Source organism: Podarcis cretensis (genome assembly GCF_951804945.1).
Source record: "Podarcis cretensis genome assembly, chromosome: 2".
Lineage (NCBI taxonomy): Eukaryota > Metazoa > Chordata > Lepidosauria > Squamata > Lacertidae > Podarcis > Podarcis cretensis.
In genome coordinates this window covers 23,494,141-23,515,051 of record NC_137171.1, presented here as the reverse complement: position 1 = coordinate 23,515,051, position 20,911 = coordinate 23,494,141, and the positions used below count along the sequence as shown (strand labels likewise).

Genomic DNA, 20,911 nt, shown 5'->3' with positions numbered 1-20,911 from the left:
TTCACTGTCTCCTGGTCCATTTCCAAGCTCAACTCAATTCAGCTGAGTTTGACTCAGAATGAACCTGTTAAAATTAAGGGGCCTAACCTTGTCATGTTCAGTAATTGAAGTGCTGGTGCTTGCTTTTAAAGTCCCATGTGCTTTATTGCCCAAGGACTTGTTAGGCTGTGATGCCCATATTGTTCATCTGATCACTGAGATTTCAGAATCTCTTCCATGTGCCTCCGCCATGTAAGGTAAGGCAAATGAGTACCTGGTCAGGTGTGGCACCCCCTTTCTGGAATGCTGTCCCTAAGGAATCTCTCCTGGGACGTAATATGTTGTCATAGCACCAAGGAAAGATATCTGTATTCTTCCATGTTTGTTGTAACCATTTGGTTACTGTAATAATTTTATCATCTCTTATCTCCTTATTAGGTTTTATGTGATGTTTGTTCTTGGTGCTTTAATGATTTTAAGGCTGAATGTGCTGTGTTTTTCTTTTTCTTTTTAAGGTTGGCAGTCCTAAGGGGAATTAGGTGCTGAAGGTACAGGGATAAAAATTTAACGGAAAAATCATGTCCGTGTAAAATGAAATAAAGATTGGGAAAGCTAGTGTGCTTTTGCGTGGAACTAGAACATGCAAGTGGGATAGTATATTTAAAATAAAGCAGACATTTATGCTACACAAATTTTATTTATCTCTAGAAAAACTTGTTTCCATATACGGTACACATCAATCCTATTTGCTTAACACAGATATAGTCTGTTCTGAGATAGGCAGCTTTTTCAGAAGAAGAAAGATATCTTCATGAGCCAAGGAAGGGAGATCTTAAAAAGTTGTCTTTGATGTGAGAATAAGCAGTGTGCATGGATTTGACCGGCACATTCTATGTTCTGCCTTTTGGTCAATGTGAGCAGAGATGTTGCTGAACCAAAACTAGCTTCCTTCTACCAAGTCTTTTAATAATAGTAACTGTCAGGGGCTCAGGAGCAGAGGCACAGGGAAGAGAGGAGATGGAGAGTGAAGGGGAAGAATCCGAGGGGAGCGTAGGAGAAGAGGACAGTGGACCGAGGGATTCCATGAGCCTCTCCAGCGAATCGGAAGATTCACAGAAGGGGGCGCCAGTGGCCAGGGGTAGGGGGTTCCCAAGGGGAACGCCCCAGGAGCAAGGGGGCAGCAGGGACTCCCAGAGCAGTAGTTGGAAATCAGGACCAGCTTCCCCACCAGAGCAGAGTGGGGGGGAAGAGTCCCAAGGATCGGGGCCAGTGCATTCCCCACCAGGGAGAGAAGATAAGGCAGGGCTGACCACACCTCCATCGGAGAGTCAGACAACGGAGGGGAGGTCAGATCCGGCCAGTATCCCAGAAGAGGGAAGCAGTGACAGAAGTAGTGTAACGGTCAGGAGGAAGGTCACTGGGTTGGCGCGAGAGGCAAGTTCAAATGTACAGGAGCGCGGGACAGCAGAGAATGAGGATTGGGAACCGGGTCCTAAAGCCCGCCGGAGGCAGGGGGAGGAGTTAAGCGACTCAGCGTCAGAAGAGTCCAGAAAGGGGGATGCCCCAGCGGGCAGGAGGACCCAGAGGAGGAGAAAGCAGCGGAAAAGGTGGAGCAGGGCTAGGATCTTAAACTGGTGTCAGAGGGGAGGAGATTCAGACGGGACTTCGCCGGTCTAGGGTTTAAGACGTAGAGCTGCGCGCTGCGGCTTTGAAATGTTAACTGAACCTCAATAAAGACTTTTGTACATAACGACAGCCTCGCGTTGGTCCTCTGTGAGCTGGGACCTAGGGGCAGCTCTGACAGTAACGAATAAGTCTGTTGTATTGAGTTAGCCTTACTCTTTGCTTTCTAGCTCTTTGACCTAGATAAGGTGGTATAGCACAGAGAATAATTTAAGTCAAGGCTCATCTGAGGTGGAGTTGGCTTAATGGAAGCCAGGAGTTGTTCATTTCTATAACTTGTTAAATATATTATGAGCCTAAGAGCAGAAATTATATCCAGAGGGTTTTGATCTGCCATATTGCATTCTGCTGATTAACTTGAAGAACATGAAAAAAGCAGCCTTTCCCTTTTTACCTTTGAAAAATTTAAAGTTTTGGGGAGGAGGGAACCCAACAAGGTAACAGATGTAATTTGCACTCCCCAGAAACTTACTTGGGCCTTTGCTTATTGTGAAATTCAAAATTAGATAAGACACTTTCATGTTGCAATTTGTAAACATGTGTGAATAAACACCTAGGGGTTGTCCAGTGAATTGCACATGGCATTTGCGTGTTCACATGAGAATGCTTTCAAAACCAGATTCCTTTTTCAGTCCTTCCTGTATTTGTTGGGTAGTGTCAGGGAACTGACATCGGAGCCAGCAGTGGAGGCAGGGCTCCCAAGCGATGCCGGAGAAGGGCCAAGCAGGGAGAGAGGGAACTCATCGGCTGGGGAAGGAAATCAGCATAACACCAGGGATAAAGGGGGGCGGTTGGGGGAATCGGAGAGGGGTCTCCAGGACTCTTCGCTGGAGACCAGCGGGGAGAGCACAGGTCCTCCTCTGCCCACACCCACCTTGCACAGAAGACTTCCGCACAGGGAAAGTAGGCGTAGACTTGGCGTCAAAGAGCTTTTGTGCTGGAAGAAGTTTAAGAAACGCCCACTGACGGATTCTGCTAGCAACTGAACAGCCACGAAGTGAAGGGCTGTCCAGCCAGACAGGTTTAACCAGGCTACCTAGCCAGGACTGGTAGCAACTTACGCACGAGCAACCCCTTATAACCATTACAGGTAGTCTTTGTTGAGAGCCAGTGTGGTGTAGTGGTTAAGAGCGGTAGTCTCTTAATCTGGGGAACCGGGTTCGTGTCTCCGCTCCTCCACATGCAGCTGCTGGGTGACCTTGGGCTAGTCACACTTCTTTGAAGTCTCTCAGCCCCACTCACCTCACAGAGTGTTTGTTGTAGGGGAGGAAGGAAAAGGAGAATGTTAGCCGCTTTGAGACTCCTTAAAGGGAGTGAAAGGCAGAATATCAAATCCAAACTCCTCCTCCTCCTCCTCCTCCTCCTCCTCCTCCTCTTCTTCTCCTTCTTCTTCTTCTTCTTCTTCTTCAGCAAGAACATTCTGGCTTCCATTGGCGTGCATCTATCTACTAAGGAGCACGAGAGGATATTAGAATTTCAGTTCCAGAATCATTGGATTGTTGAATGACTCTGCTGCTTCCCACTCTGTACCTCATCATAGTTGACTAGTTTCTAGCACCTTGTGTGTCTAGCACCCAGAACAAATCATTATCCTTATAATGGAGTGACTGGCTCTATTTTATTTCATTTGCTTTAAACAAAAATCTATAGGTGAGGTGCTTACCACTTCATAGAGAGATACAAGCTCCAAGTTCTAGATACTAATTTATTAGAATCATAGACTTGGAAAGTAGGAAAGGGACCCTAAGGATCATCTAGTTCAACCCCCTGCAATGCAGGAATATGCAGTTGCCCCATACGGGAATCGAACCTGCCACCTTGGCATTATAAGCACCATGCTCTAACCAACTGAGCTATCCTGTGCAGGAGAGACAGAGACCCTGGGAGAAAAATAAAAGTTTGTATCTTCAGTGCTCTGACTACCAATCACTTGGGACTGTTTCAGAGCCATTTTTATACTTATATTTTTATCTAATTCTATACATTAAAAAAAAAAAAACTTGAAGACAAAATACAAAGGAATAAGACTGTAGCATGACCTCTGATGACACAACCAGAAACGTAGGAAAAAATGACTTCATAAAAGATAGCATCTAATAACAATGTTAGTTCTTTATTTACATCTATAAATAGAATATAAACGCAATTTGAAAGAAATAAATTAACTGGTATTTTCTGAAAGAGCCTCCTTTTTTAGGATAAGAAAGGACAATGAATCTAAGTAAATAAAATGTGGTGGTCTTGGTGGCTAATAGAGTCTTTGGAAGCAGACTGAGCTGTGGAAATAAATGGAATAAATTAGGAGAGGCAGTTCAGACGCAGGGAGCAAACGTTGATCCTGGAATGTGGGAGTGAAATGATGTATCACTTAGCGAGGACAAAAAAAAAACACTGCAGAAACATTATTGGAAAGTATCTGGGCCACTGCAGATGGTAATTCTTTCACCCTCCGACTATGTGATCTTGGGATGAAGACGGCTTTCAGATGATTAGCTGTCAGCCAGTCTGCTCCCCATCTCTCTCCCACTTGACTCTTGGTGTTTTTTTCATGCTAGTTTAGGGCTTTCAGCTTTCCTTCCTGCATCAATGCTTCTCTTAAAGCCTTTGCTTAAAGCTAGCACTTCCAGGCTTGAGTTAGCACAAAGCACTGAAGGCAAAGTAGCATTGCTGGATCTCTGTAAGCATTTAGAATGTAAATGAAAATGCCATCCTGACAGTGGGATAGAAAAGTCAGTGGATATGTTCCCTAATTGGTAACTGGAGCACTGGGCACGCTAACATGATATTTCTCTCTTAGGACCCACCTTTTCTTCACGTTTAGAGTAGATTTGCATGTGGCAACGTGGACCTTAACTCTCTCCTAAGTGAGGAGCACCTCAATGGCAGGTTAATGGGAAGGTGTTAAAAATGAGTGTGGAGTAACATGTCCCCCAACACCACAAAAAACCCACTAGTGCATGCACAAATGCATCTGTTGACAAAGACATTTCATGCAATAGTTCAGGGACCCCTGACCATTAGGTCCAGTTGTGGACGACTCTGGGGTTGCGGCGCTCATCTCACTTTACTGGCCGAGGGAGCCGGCGTACAGCTTCCGGTCATGTGGCCAGCATGACTAAGCCACTTCTGGTGAACCAGAGCAGTGCACGGAAATGCCGTTTACCTTCCCACTGGAGCGGTACCTATTTATCTACTTGCACTTCATGCTTTTGAACTGCTAGGTGGGCAGGAGCAGGGACTGAGCAACGGGAGCTTACCCCGTTGTGGGGATTCGAACCGCCAACCTTCTGATTGGCAAGCCCTAGGCTCTGTGGTTTAACCCACAGCACCACCCGCGTCCCAGTTCAGGGGTAGTCAACCTTTTTATACCTACCGCCCACTAATGCATCTTTCTTGATGGTAAAATTTCCTTATTGCCTACCAGTGCTCAATGGAAGGAGGTTTCAGCTTGTGCCGTAGAAACCCCACCACCACCACCCACCTAGAATCCTGAAACGCCCAGTAGTGGGCGGTAGGGACCAGGTTGACAACCCCTTCAATAGTTACATATTCCTTCTGATTTGCAAACCCTTTTTCCTGACACTTTTGTGTGCCGTTATGGCTGTTCCTTTTTTTGCCTTAGCTGCATTATTTTATCATCAGTAACTGATAAGCAGAATACATAAATATTGTATGTGTGCAGCCTTGCAGATGCACGTAGCATTTAAGGAATCTACAAAGAAAAAAGTCACAACCAGTAACATATTTTTTTGTTGCAAGGGGATTGGGAAATAGAACATGTAGGTATGATTCCACTGAAAGAGCAAACTTTTATGTCATTTGCTTCTTACTTAAAGGGTTATTTTAAGATTTTAAAATACAGACTATAGAAAACAAGAAAGTATTCTTCTTCTTCACACACTTCCACTTTTTAGCCTGTAATCTTAATCACACCAATGTGATCTTATAAAGCCTCAATTGATCTACTCTGGTCTCTTGTCATGTGCATGCCCCCTATTGTATTGCCCTTGTTCCCATAATCTGGAGCAGGGGTCAGCAAACTATTTCAGCAGGGAGCCAGTCTACTGTCCCTCAGACCTTGTGGGGGGGGGGCGGACTATATGGGGGGGAATGAATGAATTCCTATGCCCCACAAATAACCCAGAGATGCAATTTAAATAAAAGAGCACATTCTACTCATGTAAAAACATGCTGATTCCCGGACCATCCATGGGCCGGATTTAGAAGGCGTTTGGGCCGGATCCGGCCCCCGGGCCTTAGTTTGCCTACCCATGATCTGGGAGCCTATGGGGCATAGCATTGCAGGCACCTGAGGGCAGTTTACGTAAGTAGCTGATAAAATGCTGCATTTTCAGGACCCTGGATAGCTCCAATCAGACAGTTTCCTCTGTTGAGGGTCTGGAGCTCAAGGGAGACCTTTTTTTCCTCTTGGGCCAGACTACCCTTCCCAGATTCTGTCCACCTTCTGAAGAAGCCCTCTGGTCTAGCACTTCATCGTCTCTCACTCAGCTCCTACCTTGTGCATGGATTGTGCTGGTGAGCAGGCACTGGGAAGCCCGAGGCCCCTTGGTGCATGATCTCTTAGGAGAATCTGGCTGAATCTATCTTAGGGTTCCAGGTTGGGGGTCTCTAGCTCAAGGGGTTCCTGTTGAGAAGTTGAGAGCTTAGGCTTGGTGTCAGGGTCTGAGACTGGGTTTAGCTCTTCTGTAGTTTGTGTCAGTGACATTTCATATCTCGCTGAGTCCAAGGTTCTGCTCTGATCTCAGGAATTTCTGGTTCCCAGAAGTGGCCTCTATGAAGAACCATTCTGGAGATTCAACTATCCCTTTCCCCCCTCCCAAGAGAGGGTTTTAGATCTGGATGGGGAACAGCAACCATTGTAAGAGACGATGGAGAGAACTGACTCAAATAGATGACATGCACATCAAATAAGACTGCTTAGACAGGGTCTGGTTGCATTGGTCACAGCAGTCAGGGAGTGTTTCTATGGAGGTTTAAGGTTCTAGATTCTTGAATACGTGGGTCTACAAAGCAGATGGCTCTGAACACATGGCATTCCGATCACTGACCACTCAATGCACAGATTCTCACAGAAACTCATATCACATTCTGAGCCATAAACATTTGGGGGGGGGGGTGATGCCACATGATTCATGATGAGCAGCATGGTGCTGGAAAAACACATTCAGAACTAGGTAGAGCAAACTTCAATGACATCAGTACTATTTGTATACATTAATACTGTACATGTTGTGCTCTCTAGCTCACAGGCAATGTAGATTTGCCTGTACCTGACTTGAGCAAACTACCAAAAAAATTCCTTTTTTGGCCAAATATTTTGCTTAGGAGAGTTTAAAAAGTGATAGGGCAGAGCAAATCAAGTGGGATGTGCTGAAGGAACTCCCCAAGGATAGAATCCTCCAGCTACTATTTTGATGGCATTTTAGGCCATTTTGCAAATTACCACAAATAAGTGGTTATTGTGTTGTTTGATCTCATATTATGTAGCAGAATGATTGTTGGCTTGCCTTAATCCAAGTTTGAGCATTTCACATGCAGCCAGTTCCACTCTCCCTCAAAGTCTAAAAATTGGTGTCTTCCCTGACTAATCTAAGTGGGGCTCATATTGAAGCTATTTTTTTGCACTTGTCTTAATCAGAGTGGGTTCTTTTAAAGAGCTTAGCTTGAACAATCTTGTATCTGGGCTTCACTGTACTATATGTGTCTATCATGCTCTTGGGTCTTTCTGCATGACATAACTCTGTCTAGCTTAAAAACTATGTAATGAAAGTTACTTACAGTGAAAGCCATAAAGTGCTTAAGCCAGTTTTCTTGCACTTAAGCAGCATAAGGTCAAATCCTATATGTTAATTATATTCTGCTGTTCTTCTACCACGCTCCAGGGCTTATAGGAACCTATGGAGGTTGCACAAACCGGTAACAGCCGTATTTGTTTTGAAAAAAAGTTATTTATTGATTGGCATGTGGGGGTGTGCTGAATGGCCTTGCCACCCTCCAACATTCATAGGTACTTGCTTGAAAATTACATCCCTGAAATTGGGCCAGCTGTGCTAAGCAGAAGGAACTGGCACCTCACTATTCAACACAACTCTTTTGAAATAAGTCTCACTGGTGTCCATGGAAATTGCCTCTTGGGAGAAAGGAACGTGCTTAAGAACTTTGTCGGGTTTATTTTTGAGTGAACACAGATGGGGCTTTGGGGGTGGGGTGCTCCAAAGCTATCAATTATGAGCATACATTTGCAAGTGATTAATTTCAAAAAAAAGTCATCCAGTGTGCATTGACTGTCGCAATTAGCAGATTTGCCAACTGTGAACTTGAAACTTCCCTCTTGGCTTGATTCCAGCTTGCACATGCCAGAACTGAAGAACAGGTCTTTCTGCTAAAAAGCAGCATAGAAATACTTGAAATAAATTAAATGCTAGAAATGAGAAAAATAGAAGGCTTCGGTCGTAAAAGGAAAGTAGTTACTAAAGAGCTTACCGCTGAGTGCTGAAACCTTGGGAAATAATATAGAAAAATATGCTCACTGCCATAATTTGTGTGGGTCGCCCAGTGGTTGGTGAGATCTGTTGAAACTAAGAACTTAAGATCATAAGAAGAACTGACTGGATCAGGCCAATGGTTCATCTAACCCTGCATCCTGTTCTCATTGTGGCCAATTAGCATATTGAACTCTGGTCCTTGAGAGATTAGAACTGTTCGTTACCACCATAAATGATGAATTTCATAAACAAGGTGTTTGCCAGCATATGTTCCGACTCTTCCTGCTCTGTACTTTCAAAATTAGTCACTTCCCTCCTCTGTTTAGGAACCAGCTCCAGGTTTTTTCAACTGTCAGTCCCTCCTCTGTTTTGTTTTTGTGCTCAGCTGAGATTCAATGATATCTTATGTAATGGTATCCCAGAGTAATATCTTCTTTGCCCTAGATGATGGGAAAGTGCCTAAAAGTTAGGTCTAGAGTCATTCCTGAACCATGGTCATCTTCCCAGTTGTGTAATGGTTGCACCCACTGTGAAATATGGTACCCTCCCAATGGTTTGGACTACAGCTCCTGTCAGCCCCAGCCAGCATGACCAAAGCTCAGGTTTGATGGAAGTTGTAGTACAAAATATCTGAGGGGCAAAGGTTTGGGAAAGGCTGATCCATTAGACCAAATGTTGTGGCTTTTGGATCAAGTTCACTGAAGAAGCACGACAACTTGCAACAGTACAGCATGTAGATCCATGTTGGGGTTGACTATTATGATAGATCGATCTTACGTTTGTAACAGCCCTATTTGAGACCATTCCTGTTTCCAATCCCCCAGCTCTACGTATAACTGAGGTTGTGAAAAGGAGTTAACAACATGCCTTGACCTACTTACTGCTCCCGGTACATATGGCTTGAATTTTGACCTGTAGAAGAGCTTCTGGCATTTGGAAAGTTCCTTGTTTTTCTCTGCTAAAAAGCCTTCACTATACCTTTGTAGCCTGGAACATATTACAAGGTGCATTCTCATGACAGGGGGCACCCAACAGGCTAAAAGGTGCCCATTCCTCTTCTGAGACTGAATATTGCAGAGGAAAGTCGGTCATGCTGGACAGGCACTTTTAGGAAAGAAACTTGTCTGCCATTACTGATCTTTCGGTTGAGCTCCTCCATCCCAATATGCTCCCAGGGAATCTACAGTTCCTAAGGGATACAGTGGTGAATTGCCACCAACTGAAGGTGCTTTTCAGATGTCCATGACTCAACCTTGTCATGTCTCATTCAGCTAGGTTGCTGTTGATGTGGGCGTGCAAGGCCAGCCTTTCTCAGAGTGCCACCTGTTTGTTCCCTATTGTGGCTGGGTTGTTATCGGGTCAGCTGCATGCAACTGAATTGCAAGTGGGTTGTCAACATCGGACCCAGAAACAACTTGGATCAGCCAGTGCTGAAAATAATAATAATGATGATGATGATGATGATGATGATGATGATGATGATTTTTATTTACAGCCCACCCTCCCCAGCAAGACCAGGCTCAGGGTGGCTAACACCAGTTATAAAACAATTGATTAAAATGCAACTTAAAAACAAGATTAAAATACCACATTAAAATGCAGCCTCATTTCAGTAGAAACTCAAATCCAAAACTTTTCGGAGATGAAAATGTCAAATCTTCACCAGGCCAACTATCCAGACTGATCCTACATGGGCCAGAAAAAAAGCCAAGGAAGTCCCCAAATAGGAGTTCCATCACAGAAGGAGAAAGGAAAAAGGATAGAGGGGAAGGGGATCAAGTTGATTCCAAGCCAAAGGCCAGGCGGAACAACTCTGTCTTACAAGCCCTGCGGAAAGAAATCAGATCCCGCAGGGCCCTGGTCTCATGAGACAGAGTGTTCCACCAGGCCAGAGCCAGTGTTGAAAAGACCCTTGCTCTGGTTGAGGCTAATCTGACTTCCTTAGGGCCCGGGACATAGGTATGCCCTGGTATCCACGGGGCATACCAGGAGAGGCGGTCCCGTAGGTATGAGGGTTCTAGGCCATGAAGGGCTTTAAAGGTCAAAACCAGCACCTTAAATCTGACCCTGTACTCCACTGGGAGCCAGTGCAGCTAGAAAAGCACTGGGTGAATATGCTCCCATGGCAGGGACCCTGTGAGAAGCCTCGCTGCAGCATTCTGCAGCCACTGGAGTTTCTGGGACACCTTCAAGGGCAGCCCCGCATAGAGCGAATTACAATAGTCAATCCTGGAGGTGACCATCGCATGGATCAGGTGCCCTGTTTTTCATATTGATAGCAAGTGCCCCTAATGAGCCCCCTTGCTGTTTCACACAGCTCTGTCCTTTAGCAGACAAGCCCTCTGCATCTCTATATAGTCAGAGACGCTTAGTCCCGATGAATGTACTGACTGTGGAAACCTTGAGACCTCTGTAGGAATTTCAAGCAGGTGATGTCCGATATGAGGTGAGCTCTGCATTACATCAGCATCAATTTTCTGACTTTCAAAGCTTCCTGGTCAGAGAAGGCCTCTGGTAACTTGGGGTCTACATTGGACCGTACGCCCTGCAGGGTGAGGGCTGCCTTCTTGTGTGTTTAAGTACAGCTTCGTAAGTAACTGACGTGACATTGTGATGATTGCTTCTCTAAAGGACTTGTGTGGCTGCTTCCTATTATTTAGGAGAGTTATGTGTTTGTTCCGGCAGAGAAAGGACAGAGGTGCAGCTCACAAACTGCACGTTACACATGCCGGAGTATCAAGACTTTGTGTGCTTTTCCCTGAACCAGTGCCAAAAAGGGCTAATTAACGGGAAGCCAAATGGCACTGCTAGGAATATATATATTGAAGGGGGGGGGGGACACTACCACAGTAATTTGTCGAGCTACACTGCATTGCTGAGCCCCACATCTTCATAATATCCACGTCAAGAATCCGCCGAGGGAGAGATTTGTCAGAGTCGAAGGCAGCGGGATTTCGAATCCTGTGTGAGAGTTGGCTGTCTCACTGTGCACGTATCACCAGTCCAGTGATGATAAAAGGACTCTGAGCATCTTGAAAGCTTGCAGTGTCACCTGGCAAACGGCTTCTCTCTCTCTCTCTCTGATGTAATGGATGAGTGTTCAGTCTCGCCTCAAATCCACAAATTCGCTAGGCACCCAGGCAGGACAATTCTGTGCAGTAAGTCACACTACATTCAACAGGGCTTGCTCCCTAGTAAGTGCCTGTAGAATTGCAGCCTTAGGCAAGCCTCTCAGTACTGCTAGTGCAGGGGTCAGCAAACTTGCCGCACCTCAGGCAGGTGTCTCCAGCACTGATTGCATGGCGGGCTGGAGGGCGGGGGAGCGTGTGCCCATACACGTGCCCACACACTACAGTGGTACCTCAGGTTACATACGCTTCAGGTTACATACGCTTCAGGTTACAGACTCCGCTAACCCAGAAATAGTACTTCAGGTTAAGAACTTTGCTTTAGGATGAGAACAGCGCGGCAGCAGCAGGAGGCCCCATTAGCTAAAGTGGTGCTTCAGGTTAAGAACAGTTTCAGGTTAAGTACGGACCTCTGGAACAAATTAAGTACTTAACCCGAGGTACCACTGTATTTCCGGCACACTTCCGGGTCGGAGGAGCACCGGAAATAGCTTGTGCGCATGTGCACGGGCCTCCTCCGACCTGGATGTGCACCAGAAATAACGCTTGCGCATGCACACAAGCTATTTCCAGTGCTTCTCTGACCCGGAAGTGGGCAGCCATGCAGCACAGCGCCGGTAAGAGTGGGCGGTGGGGGTTGCTGCGGGCCGGATAAATGAATCCCTTGGGCCTTATCTGGCCCACGGGCCTTAGTTTGGGGACCCCTGTGCTAGTGGAAGCCCCTTACAAGGAATTCCACTCACACCATGAGGCTTCTTCCCTCTCTAAGCCCCCTGAGTGCATCGTCTAAATTGGCTGGGGGTGGGGAGAGTGTGAGAAAAAACCCCAGAACAAAATAGAAGGGGAAGAGTGGGTAGATTGTTCCAACAGGCAAGCAGAGATACTTGAACTAATGGAGCAATCGGCTTATTACTCTGTCAAATTCCTCTTGATATAAAGTCCCACCCCTCTTATATTTATATCCTGCCTTTATTCCAGGCAGCTCAAGGCAGTGTATGTGGTTCCCTGCCCCCACTTTTTTAAAAAAAATCCTCACCCCAGCCCTGTAAATTAAATTGCAAAGAATCTGTAATCCAGTATTTGTTGGGGGATGATATTCCCGAAACTACTGAGATTGTATCAGGATATTTAGCCAAGATTTTTAAAGTCAAATCTAAAATTACTTAATTTTATTTAATGGTGGCTATTGAGTCTTTTGTATGTTTTATGTCTTTAATATGTCTGGATTATAAAAATTTTCATGGATGGTTTTCCTCCTATGGTTTTATTGTCTAAATTATGCCAATAAAGGCTGAACAAATGAATGAATGGGGGGGGGGGGGAATAGGCCGAGAGATGACTGGGCTGAGAGTATTGTCTAGTGGCTAGAGCGTAAGCTCTAGTCTTATCCTCTTTCCACCATGCCACACTGGGATACTATTGTAATACTATGACTATACTATGTTACTGTATGTAATACTATGACTCCATATGGACCCAGATGTCCAGGCTGAACGATGGGGGTGGAGATGCTCCTTCAGGTATACAGGACCGAGGCCATTTAAAGGTCAGCATCAACACTTTGAATTGTGCTTGGAAATGTACTGGGAGCCAATGTAGGTTTTTCAGGACCGGTGTTATATGGTCTCAGCAGCCACTCCCAGTCACCAGTCTCATTGCCGCATTCTGGGTTAGTTGTAGTTTCCGGGTCACCTTCAAAGGTAGCCCCACCTAGAGCGCATTGCATTGAGCAGGCATAGGCAAGCTCAGCCCTCCATATGTTTTGGGACTACAACTCCCATCATCCCTAGCTAACAGGACCAGTGGTCAGGGATGATGGGAACTGTAGTCCCAAAACATCTGGAGGGCCGAGTTTGCCTATGCCTGGACATGAAGGGACGTGACAATGGTGTGCCACATTCATTTTCAACTTATATGGGGCTTTTGTGCTGTTTCCCCACCGATAACTCTGATATCAAAGCGTGCACAGAAGAAGGAGGGAAATTTCTGTTTCGTTCAGTGCATGTAATGTCCCCAATTCACTGCTAACAGTTCTTGTATTCTTCTCTGCCTGTGCAGGAGTTCTCTTTTGTCCCGTCGGACCCTGATGCTTTTGGGAATGAGCACCTGTGGCAGAAAGGCCCTGACTCTGCTTAGCAGCGTGTTTGCCGTGTGCGGATTGGGACTCCTGGGGATTGCTGTGAGCACAGACTACTGGCTGTATCTGGAGGAAGGGATTATCCTGCCCCAAAACCAGAGTGCTGAAATCAAGATGTCTCTGCACTCTGGGCTCTGGAGGGTTTGCTTTTTGGCAGGTACTGCGCTTTATTGAAAAGTGAATCTGTTTTTGCTCGCTGTCCCTGTGGCTAGTCATGTCTAGCAACTAATGTTTCTGAGTCCTGTGAGTTGTGCATTTTGATTAAATTTAGAATTAAGGTCTGTGAAATATTCCAGCTATATCATGCATGGATATGTGCAGTTTTAATTTCCACCACCTTGGGGTGGGGGTGGGGAGAATGGACAGGTGGCCCATTTTGAAGTTGTTGGAATATTCCAGTGAGTCACTGGATTGGTTCACATGTGCAATTCACTATGTGGATTTGCGTAGGCTCAAATATATATATATATATATATATATATATATATATATATATATATTGCATTATATATATATATACTGAATGTCTTAATGCAACCTCAGTCCACAGCCACTCCATTATTATAATAATAATTTATTATTTATACCCCGCCCATCTGGCTGGGTTTCCCCTGCTACTGTGGGCTGCTCCCAACCGAATATTAAAAAGACAATACAGCATTAAACATTGTAAATTTCCCTAAACAGGGCTGCCTTCAGATGTCTTTTAAAAGTCAAATAGTTGATTATTTCCTTGACATCTGATGGGTGTTCCACAGGGCGGGTGCCACTACCAAGAAGGCCCTCTGCCTGGTTCCCTGTAACCTTGCTTCTTGCAATGAGGGAACTGCCAGAAGGCCCTTGGTGCTGGATCTCAGTGTCCGGGTAGAATGACGGGGGTGGAGATGCTCCTTCAGATATACTGGGCTGAGGCCATTTAGGGCTTTAAAGGTCAGCACCAACACTTTGAGCTGTGCTCGAAAACATACTGGGAGCCATTGTAGGTCTCTCAGGACCGGTGTTATGTGGTCTCAGTGACCACATTATCCACTGCCAATGGCTAATGGAGTTCTCCTGCAAGGACATATCTTTGTGTAGTGAAATTTTCCCTCCCTCTCTTCTGCCTGTATGCCCCCAGATCTGATTTTGGGGTTCTCCCAATGCTCTGGAGCAGTTTGGGGGCAAGGATGTACAAAGAAAGGGATGCAAGTGAAAGTCCTTTAGCAAACAGGACAACCCTTAAGCTAACCACACTTGCCTGCAAGTAAGCCCCATTGAATCCAATAGGACTTACTTCTGAGTAGATCTTATTAGGATAGCACTGTAAATCCACCAACAATCAAACCATGCCAGGCTTCGGAAGAGAAATGAGGTGCATACATTGACCTCTGAGCACAATCCATTCATTATACCAGGGGTCCCCAAACTAAGGCCTGCGGGGCAGATAAGGCCTGAGGGACTTGTTTATCCAACCCACGGCGCCCCCTGCTGCCCACTGCCTGCTCTTACCGGTGCTGCGCTGCGTGACTGCCCACTTTTGGGTCAGAGAAGCCCCGGAAATAGCTTGTGCGCTTGTGGAAGCGTTATTTGCACATGCACAAGCCTTATTTCCGGTGCACATCCGGGTCGGAGGAGGCCTGTGCACATAGGTAAAGGTAAAGGTACCCCTGCCCATACGGGCCAGTCTTGACAGACTCTGGGGTTGTGCGCCCATCTCACTTAAGAGGCCAGGGGCCAGCGCTGTCCGGAGACACTTCCGGGTCACGTGGCCAGCGTGACATCGCTGCTCTGGCGAGCCAGAGTCGCACACGGAAACGCCGTTTACCTTCCCGCTGGTAAGCGGTCCCTATTTATCTACTTGCACCCGGAGGTGCTTTCGAACTGCTAGGTTGGCAGGCGCTGGGACCGAGCAGCGGGAGCGCACCCTGCCGCAGGGATTCGAACCGCCGACCTTTCAATCGGCAAGTCCTAGGCGCTGAGGCTTTAACCCACAGCGCCACCTGCATCCCTTATTTGCAATGCGTGCAAGCTATTTCTGATGCTCCTCCGACCCGGAAGTGCGCCAGAAAAAGCATGTAGGCATGCGTATGGGCACACGCTCCCCCGCTCTCGGGCCCGCTGCATGATCGGCGCTGGAGACACCGGCCCGAGGCGCGGTAAGTTTGCTGACCCCTGCATTATACTCTTATCATGAAGATGAAACCTGTGCTATTGCTATACCAGTGGAGTTTACATATTTCTAAGCAATATTTAAAATCGGGCTGCTTGGTTTCTGTTCTTTTACTTGTGATATTTTAAAGGGCCCTTAGCCAAGCTAGACAAGTAAATACACCAATTACACAATTTGCAATTGTATGAATGGTTTAAAAGAAGCAAATAACCATCGCAGGGGATCCTGTTGGGAAGTATGGGGCTTGATGCCTTTGCTCCCCCAAAAAGTGTAAAATGGGCTTTCCCCATTCCAGGTGAAGAACGTGGGAGGTGCTTCACAATAGAATACGTCATGCCAATGAATGTCCAGCTGACATCTGAATCAACAGTCAATGTTTTAAGTAGGTGGTTATCTTTTCTTATTGCGGGAGCAGTGTTTATGTGTGTTCATTCTAACACCGGCTTTTCAGAGACGAGAAAAGAAGTCATGTGTTTTATCTTCAGAAAAGGACTGCATCAAAACATTGTGTATGGGAGAAGCCTTTGTTGTTTGCGTTGCTTCCTGGGTTTCTTTGTCAAAGGAAAGTCAAGAGTTCATGAGCACATGTGGAAGGGATACAGGAAGCCATTCCAATAGTCCTGCTAGGCTGGGCAGCTGTTTACATCAGCATCACAGTGTGACGTAGTTGTAGATCAATCCTTTCCACTTCAAGCAGCAAAGAGGATAGCAGAATGGTGCTCCTGTAAATTAGAGGGGGCAATAGCAATTTTTTAAAAAAATTATTAAAGAATTTCAACATACCAAATTATCAAACCATATAATCACTTACATTATTTCTCCCCCTTTCTCCCCCTCCCAACCCCGACCACAGACTTCCATCAGCTCCTCTCTCTGATTTCTCTGCACATATTATTCTCTGCATGTTATAAAATTGTACTTATCCTTACATTATCTATCCATCATATTATCAACCAATGAATTTGTGTATGTTTATTCAAAACCTGCCAGGGAGTCCAATTCATTTTGTTGTCTTTTTAAATAATTTGTTAAAAGTTCCCATTCCTACTTGAAGTCACAGTTGTCCTTGTCTCACAATTTATAAGTCAATTTGGCCAGTTCTGCATAATCCATCAATTTCTCTTGCCACTGTTCTTTCGTCAGGATTTCCCCATTCTTCCATCCTTGTGCTATCAAGACTCTTGCCGCTGTTGTAGCATACATAAATAAATTCTTTATTTTCCTTGGCAGGTCTTGTCCTACAATCCCTAACAAAAATGCTTCTGGTTTTTTTACAAATGTCGTTTTAAACATTTTTTTCAATTCATTGTATATCATTTCCCAAAATTTTTTAACTTCTCTAAACTCCCACCACATATGATAAAAAGTCCCTTCTTTTTCTTTACATTTCCAACAAGTGTTTGAGCCCATTTTGTACATTTTTGTTATCTGTACTGGTGTTATATACCATCTATACATCATTTTCATGTAATTTCTTTTCAGGAGGGAACCATCTGTAAATTTTAAATCTATTTTCCACAGTTTTCGCCAGTCCTCAAATTGTATATTATGTCCTATGGGGCAATAGCAATTCTGACACACTCCCCCATTCTCTAGAAACTCCTGCCACTGCCCACCAATCATGGCTTTGTGTACCAATCACATGCCCCACATTAGCCATGCATGGTAATGGCAGAATGATGCTAACCTAGCCAGCAAACATACAATAGACAAGTGCTGTAAACTGATCTCTACGCTTCAGACCACCATGGCAAAGCAAGAAGGAATCTAGTGGTAACAGACACTGATAACTGTTCCCTGCAGACAGGTGTTTGAATCTCCTTGTAGCACAGAAATAATCTGGAACAACCCCCTTTTTCCATGGAAGCAAGGCACGACCTTTCTATCACAACATTCACCTAACTCCATAACTCAACTGGAAATAAGTATCCATAGAGATAGGGGTGGATGAGAATGTCACTTTTAAGCAAATGGATATATTTTTGCATCTTTCCAGTTATGATATGGATCAGAATGTAATTAGCTGACAGATTTGGCTGCATAAACATACCAAATTGCATCCTTTAAATGTGGGTTTAAACATAGAATGCGTTTAGAAATGTGTTGCACGTTGAGATAAAGCACAATATTTGTGTGCTTTAGGATCACAGATGCATTTGAGTACATATTGAAATAGGAATTTTCATATGGCTTTTAAAAACAAGAGTAAACAGCGTAGATTTATGGGAAAATGAGTCTGAATGGGTGGGAGGGGCTTATGAATAAACACATGCAGAACTGGCACAGGGCAGAAATAGATTTCTGTGCATGGAGAACTTGCAGGCACCCCAGGAGAAGGTTCAATAAGTGGTACATAACTCAGGAATATGTGAAGGGCTGTAGGCTAATGGAGGAGGTGGGTGGGATTATGCTCCCATAGGGTCCCACAGACACTGCAAACAATAGAGTTGTATCAGGGTTACTGGGAGGGAGGCAAACATTTTGTAAAGTTGAGGACTAAATTTAGCGATGCTCACCTTGGAGCCACAGAAGCTGTTCAGTCTTAAGTTCCTAAGGCATTTTTTTTTTCCTGTGTTCCAAATGCTTCATTGTGCTTGGAAGCTAATCTCCCCTCTACTGAGTTACAAATTTGGTGTAAGACATTTAATTATTGGCTTTTGCTAAATTTTAACCCCACCGGTCTACTGCCTTTAGTATCACAAGATTGTCTTGAGAGCACTTGGACAGTGCCTCAACTTCCATCAGCCCCAGCCAGCATGGCCAATGGTCAGAGATGATGAGAGGAGTAGTTCGCCAATGTCTGGCGAGCCAAAGGTTCCAACCACTCTAGGTGGCTCTCAACGGAATATTAAAAGCACGATAAAACATCAAACATTTAAAACCTCCCTAAGCAGGGCTGCCTTCAGGTGTCTTCTAAAAGTCAGATTGTTGTTTATTTCCTTGACATCTGGTGGGAGGGCACCACTACCGAGAAGGCCCTTTGCCTGGTTCCTGTAAACTCGCTTCTCACAGTGAGGGAACCGCCAGAAGGCCCTCGGAGCTGGACCTCACAACCACTCTCTGTGGTAGGTTAGGCTGAGAGGCAGTGACTGGCCCAAGGTCACCCTTCATGGCCAAATGGGGATTTAGACTTTAGTCTCCCAGGTCCTAGTCTGACTCCTTATCCACTACACCACACAAGTTTCTAAGGTCAGACTGTTTGTAACATGGGCATTCCATGTTTGGAAATATCCCACTGGGGGTGAGGTGATTTGGCGTCAAACCATTTGCTCCCATACCATGGTAGTGATCCAGGTCTACCCCTTGCAAAAAAAAAGGAATCCTATTAGCTAAGAGGAGAAAATATCCTGCACTGTAAGTTCTCCAGGACTTTGTTGGACGAGGTGGAAGAATAGAGCACTGCAAATTTCAAAACTGAAAAGGATATTTTGTTTACTTGTGGGGTGGGGATAACATCTGCATTGTAAATGTTTCAGTGTTGACAGATGAGAAACGATATTTTAAAATGATCTTAGGTTTTTCCCATTCCACAAAGTAAGCAAGCAACAGCAGCCACCCCCTCCAATGCTTCTTCTGAGATCTTTGCTTTGGCCAAAGTATTTGAAATTATTTTTTTAGGAGGAATTCACATAGGCCATCTACCCTTCATCTTTTTTTTAAAGCATCTTCTGTTGCTATAGCAATCCATATCTCTATTTCTGGAACAGATGGTTTTGTATTTTGTGCTCACAAGAGACAAGTAAATACTTTGCAGCAATTAATAGTACATTCTACCACCATCTATTTTCCAGCTCTTTGAAGAGAGATGTTATAAAAATCAAAGGGTGGTATCCAGCTAAGTTTTACTCAAAGTGGAGCAAGTGAAATGAATAGTCCTAAGTTGGTCATGTCTTTAAATTTTAGTGTGCCTACTCTGAGTAGCATCCACTACACCCCAGACAGCATGTTGAACTGCTGTCAACATGCATTCATTTGTTTTTGACAATTAGGCAGGAGCTAAAGCCACAGGGGTTGATATTTTGCTACAAGTGATTGAACATTCATCCAGCAATGTCATAAAAATACAGTACAGTGGTACCTCGGGTTAAGTACTTAATTTGTTCTGGAGGTCCATTCTTAACTTGAAACTGTTCTTAACCTGAAGCACGACTTTAGCTAATGGGGCCTCTTGCTGCCGCCGGAGCACAATTTCTGTTCTCATCCTGAAGCAAAGTTCTTAACTCGAGGTACTATTTCTGGGTTAGCGGAGTCTGTAACCTGAGGTATCACTGTATAACAGTGCAATCCTATGTAAGTCTACCCAGAAGTACATTCAAAGTGGCTTCCTCCCAGGTAACTGGCTATAGAACTTGATGGAACTTGCTTCTGAGTGGACACGCCTGGCCCTGTGTTGTTAGTTACTTAGTGGGACACTAGGATATCAAACAATAAGATGCTTTCATACTAACAACAGCTAAGAAAAGAAAGGGTGTAAACTCCACAGAAAGTAGGGGTTTTCCCATTGATAGGAATGTGTGGCCATATCTCACAGAGTTTCAGTTCTCAGTGTGGTATAAAAGTCAGGCCTTCTTCCCAGGGGATTCTGGGAATTGTAGCTTCGTGAGGGGGAATAATTGTCTCGTGGCAACTCTCAGCACCCTTAAACTACAACTCCCAGCATTCTTGGGAGGTGGGGAGGGCCATGGCTGTCAAAGTGGTACAATTTAAATATGTGGTGTTGCAGATATGGCACTTATTTCTATTCATATGTGAGGAGCATGCAGATTTAAAATAAAAACAAAAAGCAAATTATGAGTCACAAGTGCAGAAAACGTTCTTATACACATGGTGTTATACTAATTTTTATAGGGACACATTGGCCATATTAACCTTTCTCATGTTATTTCTGCCCATTATATTTTACAGAGATGATTCGTTCTGCCACCCCATTTCCCTTGGTCAGCCTATTCTTCATGTTTATCGGGTTCATTCTCAGCAACATAGGGCATATTCGACCTCACAGAACCATCCTGGCTTTCGTATCTGGGATCTTCTTCATTCTGTCCGGTGAGTTTTAAGAATCTGACATTCTTATTTGCCAGCTCCTTAGTCTGCATCTGAAATCCAGTCTTTTGTGTTCACATCTAAGAAGGACGATGGAATCGGGGGGGGGGGGGGGGAATTAAGAAAGTCAGTGTGTGACAGATTTTGATGTTGTATTCTGTCAGCCTGCTCAGCCCCAGCATAATATCATATCACAGTTCTGCATTTGCCTCAGTAGGGCTCATTTCAAGTATCGAACAATCAAACAGATAATACAGTGGTGCCTCGCAAGATGAAAAGAATCTGT

At 44.8% G+C, this 20,911-nt stretch overlaps 1 protein-coding gene across 1 annotated transcript in view; it reads left to right on the top strand.

Annotated features, from left to right (window-relative positions):
• The window catches only part of CACNG5 (calcium voltage-gated channel auxiliary subunit gamma 5), a 47,818-nt gene that overhangs the window by 18,710 nt on the left and 8,197 nt on the right, over positions 1–20,911 (top strand). The window contains exons 2-4 of the mRNA XM_079965672.1: positions 13,355–13,590; positions 15,878–15,964; positions 20,488–20,628. Of these exons, the coding sequence (XP_079821798.1) occupies positions 13,383–13,590; positions 15,878–15,964; positions 20,488–20,628 (436 nt within the window). The 5' untranslated portion in view covers positions 13,355–13,382. The remainder of the gene's footprint in view (positions 1–13,354; positions 13,591–15,877; positions 15,965–20,487; positions 20,629–20,911) is intronic.